The 13,298-nt window shown below is 45.4% G+C and overlaps 1 protein-coding gene across 1 annotated transcript; it reads left to right on the plus strand.

Moving 5' to 3' along the window:
* The first annotated feature begins 470 nt into the window (after positions 1–470).
* LOC148504579 (DENN domain-containing protein 5B-like) lies at positions 471–13,298 on the plus strand. Its single transcript, XM_088448747.1, has 7 exons — positions 471–647; positions 1,349–1,467; positions 3,650–3,837; positions 4,634–4,716; positions 6,955–7,081; positions 10,111–10,285; positions 10,977–13,298. Exons 1-7 carry the CDS (start codon positions 609–611, stop codon positions 11,158–11,160), a joined length of 915 nt encoding a protein of 304 aa, XP_088304873.1. The 5' UTR covers positions 471–608; the 3' UTR covers positions 11,161–13,298.

The raw sequence follows: 13,298 nt of genomic DNA on the forward strand, positions 1-13,298 counted from the left end.
CCTCAGCCCTGCTCAAAGCCAGGGGGGGCGCGATCAGTGTGATCGCTCCCCCCCACAGGCATAGGGGATTGCTCAGCAGCCACGAGCACACGGTGTGTGCTGGGCTGCTGTGAGGGAGGGGGAGCGGCGCCGGGCCCCTCAGGAAGCCCGGGCCCCGGTAATCTGTACCCGCTCCCCCCCCCTCTCGGCGCCCCTGGTTATGTGATTAGTATATGTGGAAAGTGTGTTCTCATAAATAGATTCATCCTAGGTAACGTCTTTTATGTTACATTAGGGTGATGATTTTTATTTATTTATATATTTTTTTAATTCCTCGTTTTCATATTATCACCTCCTTATACTAGCAACAACTTTGCATTTGCTGCACGATCCCGCTATATGTATTTTCACATGAAACATGTTACTATGCTGACCCATTTCTTAATTTGCAATGCACCGTCGAGCCGCTTCCTCGTCTGGTACATCTACACAGTGTAATGATGTGACTTTATGCCCCCACAGTGATCCCATACAGAGCCGTAATCATCCCCATCAAGAAGATCAGCAACGCCATCACCACCTCTAATCCGTGGGTGTGCGTCTCTGGGGAGCTGGTAGACACCGGAGTTATGCAGATCCCCAAGAGCCTGCTAGAGATGACGTTTGAAGTAAGTCGGCAATGTGAGGGTATTGGGGCTTCTACACAGGGACGCTGACAGGTGAGGGGAAGCTGGTGGGAAATACCCAGGCCCGGCATTGTCTGAGGGGTCCAGCGAGCTGTGGAGGAGGGGAAATGTCCATACGCCCTACCCAACCCCCCACCCCATCCCTGAATTTTACCATGCTACCTGTCTCTCCTGGACCTGTAGTTTAACTCAGCTGCAGTAAAGGGGTAAATAAGCATTAATGAAAACCTAATTGCCCCTTTAATTTTGCAATAATTATCAGGAGATTTGTTAATTTACTTTCTAGGTGTCTAGGGAGCGTTACCTCGTCCTAATTAGCCAACGACCGATCCTCAACAAGTCATAGAGTATTTTAAAGGGGCAATCATTTCAAAGGCAAAACCAACCTGGTTTTACCTTTTTTAAATGATTGCCCCTTTAAAACATAGGGCAGACTTGTCGGTAGCTTGCTGATTGAGAGTTGCAGGCTATTACATTTACCTTTTGGTGTCTCTTTAATTCCTTACTTGCCGATTATTGCTCATTTGTGAGTGACTTTTGTTCCAGCAGATGATAATTTATATACGTGCCCCACGGCTTGGTGCAGAGACGCGCAGCAGCAGCGTGTTCTCCTCTTAGGGGAATATATGTGTATTGTTATGTTCTGTCTTATCTGAATTCCTCCCTTATTTCTCTTCCATCAGTGCCAGAACCTGGGAAAACTCACTACAGTCCAGCTGGGACACGACAACTCGGGACTTCTGGCCAAGTGGCTGGTAGATTGCGTCATGGTCAGAAACGAAATAACTGGACACACGTACAAGTAAGCAATCTGTGCCGTCCAGTTCGTGTATAGAAGCAAAGCCGTGCTGTGAGGAGTATTAATGCTCACTGAGAGCCAGGAGATATACACTGCTTGGTACAGCTGTTCTGTGAGGAGTATTAATGCTCACTGAGAGCCAGGGGATATACACTGCTTGGTACAGCCGTGCTGTGAGGAGTATTAATGCTCACTGAGAGCCAGGGGATATACACTGCTTGGTACAGCCGTGCTGTGAGGAGTATTAATGCTCACTGAGAGCCAGGGGATATACACTGCTTGGTACAGCTGTGCTGTGAGGAGTATTAATACTCACTGAGAGCCAGGGGATGTACACTGCTTGGTACAGATGTGCTGTGAGGAGTATTAATACTTACTGAGAGCCAGGGGATGTACACTGCTTGGTACAGATGTGCTGTGAGGAGTATTAATGCTCACTGAGAGCCAGGGGATATACACTGCTTGGGACAGTCCATGGACACTCCAGAGAGGAAAGTGGTACTTTGTGGGAAAACCACGCTGGGTGTCCGGCGTCCATCCTCTTTCCTCTAGCCTCTTCGTTACGGTTTCTCCGGATGAGATCGTCATCCCATTAAATATTGTACGGTCTGTACTGGGATCGCCTGTTTCCAATGTTGGGAATCGCTACAGAAATTTTAGGAGGTTTTTCTTTCATCGCCCAAGATATAACCAGTGCTGCTGTGTCTGTTACTTGTTTCACCTTATAAGAGTAATGGGGCTCATGAGTCACTTATTGCCCCTCTCTTCCCCATGGTTTTCTTCACCCTATGAGCAAATGAGGTCCATTTCCTGGCGATTCCACAGTCGCCGTTAGCTCGTTGCCAGGACCTGGTTTACGGTTGATCAGAAATATATTCCTGCATAATTTATGGGGGCAGAATGACCTCTCGGGACAGCAGTATGGTCGCACTAAACTAATCCTCTTCAATATCATGGTAATTGATGCCTGGGGGTAGATTTACTAAAGCTTTTAAAACAGACAAGTGGTAGTGTTACCCATAGCAACCACTCAGATTGTAGCTATCATTTCTTTATTGCATCCTAGAAAATGATAGACTCTGTTACTATGGGCAACACCTCTACTTGTCTGTCTTAAAAGAATTAGTGGAGTAGGGGTGGCCATCGATGGTTCCATCAGTGCTTTTCAGTCGATGGCGTTAACACATCATGGTTTCACCCATCGATAGGCATTCCTAATGTGGAAAGGGGGGGTGGGACTGCCAATAGGGAAGGGGGTGGGTGAGCATAACCAATCAGAAAAGAGGGCAAGACTGAATGGACACCTGGGGGGCGGAGCTAAACTCTGTTCCCATCCTCTAGTGGACAGGAAAAAAGGGACCCCACGTATTTGGTTACTGAGTAGAGACCCAACCGAGATGTCTGTTACTGGATTTCCCCTGTAATGTATCTGATAAAACAAGAGCCGTTATGGAGTACTATTCATTAACATAGCCTATGTCGCAATCAGTATGCAGACGTGTAACTGTACTTTGTGTTACGGCCACTGATTGCTTACCTTGCTAATGGCCTTCGTTCAATGTTTTACAATGCAGGAACTTTTAAACGTATCAACGACCCATAGACTTGATTTGACGTGGCTGTGTGATATGGAGGCATAAATAAGCTGATTTCGTTGTTACTTGGTATTCGTGTCCCTTGGGGAAATTTTGGATCTAGGTCATCCATGTTTCTAGCCAGAGATTAAAGTAAACTCCTGTTTAGCTTGGTATAACGTTGCCTTTTCCACACTTGAGTCCTGCTAGAGGGAGTTGTCATTCCCAGCTCTCTGTCCGCATAACAGCGGTTATGCTCAACGTCTGAACTGCGCGATCGCTCGCTGCCATTAAACCCTTTTGCAGAATGATCATTGCAGACTAGCGCTAACAGCCACACTGATGCACAGGAGCTAGGTGTCAGGATTACTCTGTACCAGTGATTCCCAACCTCGGTTCTCAAGGCACACTAACAGTCCTGGTTTTAGTGATATCCATGCCAAAGCACAGATGGTTAAATCAAAATAACTGAAGTACTAATTAATTCACCTGTGCTCAAGTATGGCTATCCTTAAAACCTGGACTGTTAGTGTGCCTTGAGGACCGTGGTTGGGAACCCCTGCTCTATACCATTAGACCGCCATATTAAATATGGTCTTTTTCCTCCCAAGATTCCCATGTGGACGTTGGTTAGGAAAAGGAATCGATGATGGGAGCCTCGAGAGAGTTCTCATTGGAGAATTGATAACCCCAATATCCGATGACGACATTGGGAAGCAAAGCCGGACCCCACCCCAACAGAAGTCCCCCACTACGGTCCGCAGGCTGAGCATAACCTCTCTCACGGGGAAAAACTGCAGTAAGTCTATAGCTCTGTAAATATACAGTACATATATACATTTATTTTATTATTTTCTTTTCTATTCAGTGTTCTGTAAAGAGAACATTCAAACTCTATGATTGCGAGGCAGCAATGCTAACCGCTGTGCCACCATGTAACTCCTTTAGAATACTCGGGGATTAGGGAAACTAACATTATGAGCTTCAGTATATACAAAGATGTAATGACAGAAGCCCAACATCACTGCTCCCTGCTCAAGTGTCACATTTTGGGCGAGATGTATTAAGCCTTCTTGAGAGTGAAGTTGCCTATAGCAACCTATCGACTCCTACCGATCATTTTATAGAATGTACTCAAATGCTACCACAAAGCTGATGGGCAACTGCTCTTTAAACCTTGATACATTTCCCCCTTTGTGTCCATTGTGTGTTTATCTCCATTCTCCTCCCCACATTATGACAGCCCTGTCACATTAAGGCCCCAACCTCCTTTATACAGTCACTTCCTCCCGCAAGGATCTTCAAATTCTATTCCTAAAATACTCTGTGCTCGTATGCACATTCCAAATTATCTGATTGGATACAGGAACTTCTAATTCCAAATTGGGTAGAGACGTGCGTAGACCAAGAATGAACATACTGTGCGCCCTGACCCTAAACAATCACAACAAAAACATCTTCTGTATTGAGCCCTGTAGCTCAGTCTGAGCGAGAGGGTCGGCCCACGCTTGGCCAATTTAAGGGGCAGGGACGACTAGAGGCATCCAACGCTATTCCCGGCGACTCCACTCACGTCTTTTTGTGGTGTATTACAGAACCGAACGCCGGACAGATCCAGGAAGGGATTGGAGAAGCTGTGAATAATATTGTCAAACATTTTCACAAGCCAGAAAAAGAGGTAAAAGCGAATCCTTTGTTTCTAGAAACCGTGCGGACAAATGTGCCAGATTTAGATCCTTATCCTGTGTGTGTGGGTAGGGAACAAAAGCTGCAATTGCCAGTTTAGAAAATAAATTCTCTCCTGACCTGGAAATCCCTGTTTTCTTCTCCTCCGGATTAGCCTACTTCTCGCTTCTGTATTGCTGTGGCCTTAAATGTCCTTATTTCTCTAATGCAGCGTGTGCTCCATTTTTGTACATTTGCTACAAGATTTATGATAATGCTTATAGGGAACATCAGGGCTAAAATAATATGGCCAATGGTTCCAAGGACGGCAATCAAAGAAAATGAAAGGGTTAAGAACAGGAGGAATGAGCAGCTGACAGCACAGTGATAATAAGGAGTGAAAGGCAAGTTGGGAGGTTGTACTCCGAGAAGAGCAAAAATCAGTGGTAGGTGGAGAGAAAGAGCCCACGGAGACAGGAGCAGTCCAGGAAAGAGAGGATGGGATGTGAGCAGCCAGGAGAGAGGAAAAGGCATATGGAGACTGAGGCAGTCCTGGGAAGGGAGTTCGTGGAGAGCTGCGGCAGCCTGGGAAAGGGGGCTCGTGGAGAGATGCGGCAGCCTGGGAAAGGGAGCTCGTGGAGAGCTGTGGCAGTCCTGGGAAAGGAATTTGTGGAGAGCTGCGGCAGTGCTGGGAAGGGAGCTCGTGGAGAGCTGCGGCAGTGCAGGGAAGGGGAGCTCATGGAGAGCTGAGGCAGTCCTGGGAAAGGGAGCTCATGGAGAGCTGCGGCAGTCCAGGGAAGGGAGCTCATGGAGAGCTGCGGCAGCCTGGGAAAGGGAGCTCATGGAGAGCTGAGGCAGTCCAGGGAAGGGAGCTCGTGGAGAGCTGCTGCAGTCCAGGGAAGGGAGCTCGTGGAGAGCTGCGGCAGTCCAGGGAAGGGAGCTCGTGGAGAGCTGCGGCAGTGCAGGGAAGGGAGCTCGTGGAGAGATGCGGCAGCCTGGGAAAGGGAGCTCGTGGAGAGCTGCGCCAGTCCTGGGAAGGGGAGCTCATGGAGAGCTGAGGCAGTCCTGGTAAAGGGAGCTCATGGAGAGCTGAGGCAGTCCTGGTAAAGGGAGCTCATGGAGAGCTGCGGCAGTCCTGGGAAGGGGAGCTCATGGAGAGCTGCGGCAGGGAAGGGGAGCTCGTGGAGAGCTGCGGCAGTGCAGGGAAGGGAGCTCGTGGAGAGCTGCGGCAGTGCAGGGAAGGGAGCTCGTGGAGAGCTGTGGCAGTCCTGGTAAAGGAGCTCGTGGAGAGCTGTGGCAGTCCTGGTAAAGGGAGCTCATGGAGAGCTGAGGCAGTCCTGGTAAAGGGAGCTCATGGAGAGCTGCGGCAGTCCTGGTAAAGGGAGCTCGTGGAGAGCTGCGGCAGTCCTGGGAAGGGGAGCTCGTGGAGAGCTGCGGCAGTGCAGGGAAGGGAGCTCATGGAGAGCTGCGGCAGTCCTGGTAAAGGGAGCTCGTGGAGAGCTGCGGCAGTGCAGGGAATGGAGCTCGTGGAGAGCTGCGGCAGTGCAGGGAAGGGAGCTCATGGAGAGCTGCGGCAGTGCAGGGAAGGGAGCTCATGGAGAGCTGCGGCAGTCCAGGGAAGGGAGCTCGTTGAGCACTGCGGAAGATGGTGTAGGTAGAGCTTGGGGCATTTCAAGAAAGGGATGCGGGAAAGCCAGGGGAGTCCAGGAAAGGTCATATGGGAAAAGCTCGGGCAGACCAGGAAAGGGAGCACGGGGAAAGCTGGGGCTGTCCTGGAACGGAGGTGTTGGGAAGAGCTGGGGCTGTCCTGGAAAGCGGTTGTGGGAAGAGCTGGGGCAGTCCAGGAAAGGGGACCCTGGGAGAGTTGGAGCAGTTCCAGGAAAATACAATGAAGCTGTACTGAATGGTGAGCTCTGCACCATCATAGAAACTACGTAGTCCGTAGAGCAATAATATTTTATACAAATAATCCCGTATTATTTACTTTAAATATAAAGGGAGGGAGTCAGGGAGGTTAAAGTATTTTTTAAAACTGGAGAATAAAACGGAAAGTTAAGAAGGCCGAAAGTTTAACAGCTGCAATTTTAGAGACTATATTTTTGCTGCCAGCCTAAATGTTTCCTCTCCATCTTTGTTGAGCTGGCAAAGTGCACGTCCATGTCAGCTGTTAGTATGCATCGCAGGCCTTCAGCACTAATCCACATTAGCAGCGCCTGCTTAAAGCCTCTAATATGATTTTCCTTCCCTGCAGAGAGGCAGCTTAACCATCCTGCTCTGCGGAGAAAATGGCCTCGTCTCGGCCTTGGAGCAAGTCTTTCATCATGGATTTAAATCTGCCCGCATTTTCCAGAAGAGCGTTTTCATCTGGGACTTCATAGGTAAAACTAGAGGCTTGTTCTTATCACCCAGTGCAAGAGCACTCTGCTACCCAATGCTGTTTTGGTCCAGGCGGGTGATTGGAGTTGCTATCAGGAGTGTGATAAAATGAACTTTCCTCTTGTCTGTGTCTGGATGGTACGAGGTTAACGTTTGCTTTAGGTAACAATGAGTTTTAGACTCCTTGGGCCTGATTCAGAGATATCGAAGTTGAGGGGGTCTGCGCCCGATGTCGAAGTTGAGGGGTCTGCGTCTCCAAGCAGCAGCATGATTTACATGCTGCGGTGATTTGGGGGTTGAGCGGGGGCGTGCCTGGTTGCTGTTCCTGGACCCCATTTTCAGGGAGGGACTAGGGCCGAGTCTGCGTCGGAGGACACAGATTCCAGGCCTCTTAAATGACCAGCACACGGCCAGGCTAAGGGGGGCGTCAGCTCCCGCATCCTGACCAAAGGAGCAACCATCTCGACCATCGGTCGCGATCGTGATCCCAGCCTGAAACGGCTTCAGTGCTGGGATCGCATATGCAATGAAGGGGTTTCCCGATACCCTCCTTCTGCATGTGCATCTGAGATTGGCGGATATGTACAGCCGCTTGTGTGCGGTTCCTCAAATCCCACCAAAGAGCCTTGTTTTTGTGCAACGGCCTTTGGGACTTAGCCGTGTTAAAACACTAATCCTTAGTAACTGGGGCCTGATTCAGAGAGAGACTGATTTGCAGAGACGCACACAACCGGCTGTGCAAATCCGTCCATCTCACATGCACATCCTTGCTGCATTTGCGATCCCAGCACTGCAACCAACGTCGCAGGCTGGGATCACCATCTGAACCATCAGAACCGATGGCCGCTCCTTCGGTCACGCCAGTGGGAGCTGAAGCTTCCTGCACGCAGCCTGACTTGGCTGCTGGTTACCCAGGAGGCTCTGCGTCCGCAGACACAGACCCTGGCCTCGTCCCTCCCGGGAAAACGGGGTCGACGTGCCCCCATTTCCGGGAACGGCAACCAGGAACGCCTCCCGCTCAGCCCCCTAAACGCTGCAGCATGTAAATTATGCTCCGGCTTGAGGGGGTCTGCGAGCGAGATCGTAGGACTCGTTCTGCACGTGCGCAGAACGGGTCCTGCGGAGACCACAAAACACCCTCGGATGAAGGTATATCTCTGTATCAGGCCCTTAGTACACCATAAACGAACTAAGACGCAAAACGGAGGAAAAAGTAGCACAATGGGGGAAAAAGGACTTAATTTAGGGTAAAAAGGTAAAAGACAGATCTGTTCGAGTGACTGGCGCCATACATCACTATGCTTAATATGTGACCTTATTCCATTGCTACAAAGAGAAAAAAAAAACCTTTATATCTGGGACAAACCATGTTGCAAAGCGAGGGATGCACATACATGTATTGTGTTTTGCATGCAGGGTAAATACTGGCTGCTTCTGCATGTAGCCCACAAATGCACATTTTACACCTGCCCCCCCCTCCTTCACTGCAGCATGGGTTTAACCCAGTGCTAGTTACCTCCGAAGTCATAATTATCCCCAATAACTACCATTTAGTGGGCTACACGCAACAACAGCCAGTATTTACCCTGCAAGGCAAATAATAAACGTATTTGCACCCCCTTGCATTTCAGCATGGTTTGTTCCAGATACAAATATTTCTAGTGTTCCGATCTTTCTGGATGATCATTTCCATATCTGCATGTAATGCTTGCCGCACTGCTACCGTGTTTCACAAAAAAAAAAAATGTATCCATGTCACATTGTGTTTTTGTAAATCTAAAGAATGGACCTTATGTTCATCGCAGCAATAACAACTATGGGCCTCAAAACATTCATCACGCGCAGCACTGGCAAGACAGGTATGCACTGCCACCTGCAGGCCTCCCCAGATCATTACACTGTGTGAGATCTACCCTTTAACCAACACCGTTTGAAATGTCAGATATGTCACATTTTCCCAGTTATTCCCGATGACTAATGGCATGTTCCAGTCTGACATTTTACTAAATGTCACCGATGCAGTAAAAGAGCTCTGTTTTGTTGCATCCTGACACATTAGCAAAGGATGTATCAAGCCTTCTCTACTTTCACCTCTTAGATGATGATAGAGGCAGCTCTGCAGGCAGTACCCATAATGGCATTATTGGCCCCATCCCTCCCCAGAATCACATCATCTAAATCCCTTTCTCCATCCCATTGCCTTTCATCCCATCGCTATCACTGGCATCATACCGTCTACCTCGTCTTTATCAAAATGCCCCCTCATCTCCCCTTCATCATTAGAATGATGATAGCTAACTCAACCTCCCCATCCACAGTCCTCAAACTCTTCATCCTCATTAAACGTCCCATCCCCAGTCATCGTTAACCCCTGCACCAATCGTTGGTCATTTAACCCTTCCATTCTGCATCAATATAGATGACTGCATTATTAACCCTACTCAGTAATTGCCCAGCATAATCCTTTATTACTAACCACTCCACATTTATTCAGAGGTACACTGATCATATATATATATATATATATATATATATACATTTCTTTCTGAGCAAATATACATTTGGCACTAAAGAATGCCAGCTGTACGCACAGTAATTTGGGGCATCAAGATGCCATTGTGTTGCCAGTCAGGGAAGAGAGCTCATGACAGGTTTATCTACCCAGACGCAGCGTTTAGACGTAACACAAATCCTGATTCGCACAGGTCACAGCTCCCCAGGAGTAAGGCGCCATTGTGACTTGGGGCACAGGGTTTGTCGAACAATGATGTATAGAACAACTTGAAAGTTTTTTTTTTTTTTAATGTTTCTATGTTAAATATGCCAAGTCGCCTTTGCATAGTGATGCCACCGCCTAGCTTATCAATTCATTTGGATGTGCCGATATCGCTGAGCTGGCAGGTGCATGACTCCATGATGTTTCCAGTGCCAAATATGTTTTATAGCCCACAAGAGGGCGTTCATCGCTGCATGTAGGCAACGGAACCACTTGACCAGCTAAACGATGCGCTTCTGTACATTTTGTCTGTAGAAAAAGCTGTGGCTTGCTTCGAAACCACTGATCAAATAGGAGACGGAGAGGAAGGCCAGCTCCTACAGAGATCGTCCTGCAAAGTCTTCTGTCACTATGTCAGCACCATAGTGGTATCTCCAAGAAGTATTGGCAAGGATGGGAAGTTCCAGCTTCTTGTGTGTCTGGGAGCACGGTGAGATGCTAACTGTGTGTGAGGAATTCTGTATGTAGTCATGGAGTTGGTTAAGAAGTTTAGAATGTGACAAAGTAGCATTACTGACGCGTTTCGTTATGGAATAACCCACAGTTTCATCAGTTGAAATTGTGTGTTATTCCACAGCAAAATGCGTCAGTTATGCTGCTTTGGGGACTTACACTTTGACTGATCTTTACAACATCCTCAGCTTAATAATTAGAATATAGATTTGAAAGAGAGGATTATGGGACAAAAGAGTAAGACATTCAAGCACATTGTGTTCTCTGCAAGCAGATGTGTTACCATCTTTTATAGTAGCTGCGTAACATTCTGCAGTGGGAATACTACACAAACATGTTAGAAATTTTATCGGACACATATAGAAGGAATATAAAAATTGAGGGTCGGTGTACCATTTTGAAGACCACCAAACCTTAATGCATCTGGTGACATTGAGCAATCGTGCATGGAAACTCGAGCTATTTGAATTTTTATGTATGTTTCAAGTTATTGTTCTGTAACTCGCTATAGCAGACTTGTAGACTGGCTGCAGTCTATCAATAAAGACAGTCTGGTGTACATAACACTACACACACACTTAAACTATGTATGTGAATGTTATTGGTAGGTCTGAACCTGTAATAGATGCTGGAGACACTGAAAGGTAATCCTATTTATGTTTTGTTAGGGATCATTTGTTGTCCCAGTGGATTCCTCTCCTGGCCGAGTGTCCAGCCATCACCCGGATGTATGAGGAGATTGCCCTACTAAGAGATCACATGATGGTGAATTCTCTTGTCCGGGTGCTACAGACTCTGCAAGATTTCAACATTGTCCTGGAGGGTTCGCTCACTAAAGGAGTAGACGTTTAGTACTACATTTGGAACACTGTACAATATCTCGCTTTCTGGGATTTTTTTTTTTTTCAATTCAGAGAGTACTCTGGACCTTTGTAATATGCTACCGAGATGCAATACACTGGATTTAATAACAAATCACTGGAAGCCATTGCGAAATGCGTCAGCGCAAAGCAGTCAAGGTTCGACTTGTAGTCATGCTTTAAGGCATCCCTAAAATTGTTGCCTAGTAAATTTGAATCAGATATTTAGTACAATAGAGTATTTTCCTGTCTTGTGTGTAAATACGACTGTAGATTTTGTTTTGCTTATTTTTTTTTTTAAAAATCCGAATACAATATGTTCCAGTTGGATTTACTTTTTTTTTTTTTTTTCTTTTGAACTGTAGAATGAGGGCAAGTAATTCCTACCAACCATGTGTTTTGATTATTTGTTGAACTATCAGATATGTGTTTCTTTCCGTTACATTAAACATTCTGAGCCACATTAAAGCACACCCTTCACCTACACACAGGAGGGAGCCATTTTGTGAGTTCTTATTCATGATAATGCAGTTTACCCTATGGGCTCAGGTCTTGTGATATCACCGAGAATGCTGCCTATCAATTCTTTGTGGACTGGTGACATCACTGCATTGACTACATCCTCATGAATATTAATTCAGGTCACAAAATGGTGGCCTTGGCAATGTCGCTATTTCCTAGTAAATGGATAGGCTACATTTTTATAACTCTTGGTTCGACCCACTATGTGTAGGTGACTGATGCACTTTAAGCTTGTCCCGATGTGTTAAATTTCAAGCATGTTTGAAAAGTTTATATGTTGTAAATACTGCGAGTCCTAAAATAACTATTTTCCTAAGTTATATAGCAAGAAACCACTGCAAGTATTAAGATGTAGCCATCTGTATTCATGGTCTATACATATATATTGTGAATGTAAATTATATTTGTTGAGGTTACAACATTCCCAATCCCCATGTCCTTACTCAGATTTATTTTTATTACTCTATAAACATTTTGCATCTGAGTATATGTAAAACATAAAAGGCTGGCATGAATTTTTTTTATTATTTTTTTTTAAATGAGATAAATCATGAAGCTGTGATAATATTCATGTGATATATGCGTTATTGCATGTATTTCTTATTCTACAGCATTTTCACATTTTTGCCCCATGTAATTTTGATTTTTTTTTTCATAAAAAAAAAATAGCATGTCTCCATTAATCAAATGAGGCTACAATAATGTTAAAATATTTTTTTTTCCTAATAATGGACGTTTATTTATTCATATACACTGGGATTGAATAAGATATAATATTTTGCACTACTTGTTACATTTGAGAAAGGGGTCTTGTGTGAAATTAAAGGTTCCCCTAACTGTATATGTTGTTCCACTTTGGAGCTGTAATCTTAAATTGTTTGGCACCTTTTTTGGCTGTGGTTATTTGTGGTCAATTCCACTGTAGATAACGCGAAATGCTTTTGTCAATTTTTATTTTATTTTAATCATTTAAAAGTTCGGGCAGAAGATCTGTAAAAGGTTCAGCTAGCAGCACGGTTCAATCCAGAATATTCATTTACACTGTGCTTTATAGTGGAATGGATTATTCATATTAGTCTGGCAAGGCATGCTGGGACTTGTAGTTCACATATTGCTCATAACCACTACTTACGTGGTAAGCCTGCAGTAGATTATTACATGATGAATCTCAGCAAGGAGCTGTTTGGTTTTAGAAGTCCTTCCCCTCATATCAACACCCTTGTGGATTCAAGAAGACTAAAAAAAAATTTAAGAAATTAGTTGATAAATGTACAGTATTCATATGAATTATTCTGTTAAAAGCCCCTTAATAAGGAATTTTAGTGCATTTCATGGATTTTAGTCTGAACCGTCAGTATATATATATATTTTTTTTTTAAGGTAGGGTAGTTTAGTATTTGGGGTTTTTTGTTTTGTTTTCTTTCAGACATCCCAGTAAAGTGATCTGAACCATGTAACTGTAATACATCATATTCCGTTTCTCCCCTTGTGGTCAAGGAAAGCTTTTTGAAATGCTGCTGTCTGTTATTTCCACATCAGTATTATGTTCCCTGTACTGTATGATTTTTATTACACCAATGTCCATTTTTTTTCAGTATTAAAATGTGT

Source organism: Taudactylus pleione, unplaced genomic scaffold (assembly GCF_031769625.1).
Source record: "Taudactylus pleione unplaced genomic scaffold, aTauple2 ptg000465l, whole genome shotgun sequence".
Lineage (NCBI taxonomy): Eukaryota > Metazoa > Chordata > Amphibia > Anura > Myobatrachidae > Taudactylus > Taudactylus pleione.

Coding starts and splice junctions, on each gene's coding strand:
- LOC148504579 (XM_088448747.1), top strand. CDS start 609: ATGCAGATCCCCAAGAGCCTGCTAGAGATGACGTTTGAA. Junction 648..1,348: donor TGCTAGAGATGACGTTTGAA/GTAAGTCGGCAA, acceptor CTCTTCCATCAG/TGCCAGAACCTGGGAAAACT. Junction 4,717..6,954: donor TTCACAAGCCAGAAAAAGAG/GTAAAAGCGAAT, acceptor CCTTCCCTGCAG/AGAGGCAGCTTAACCATCCT.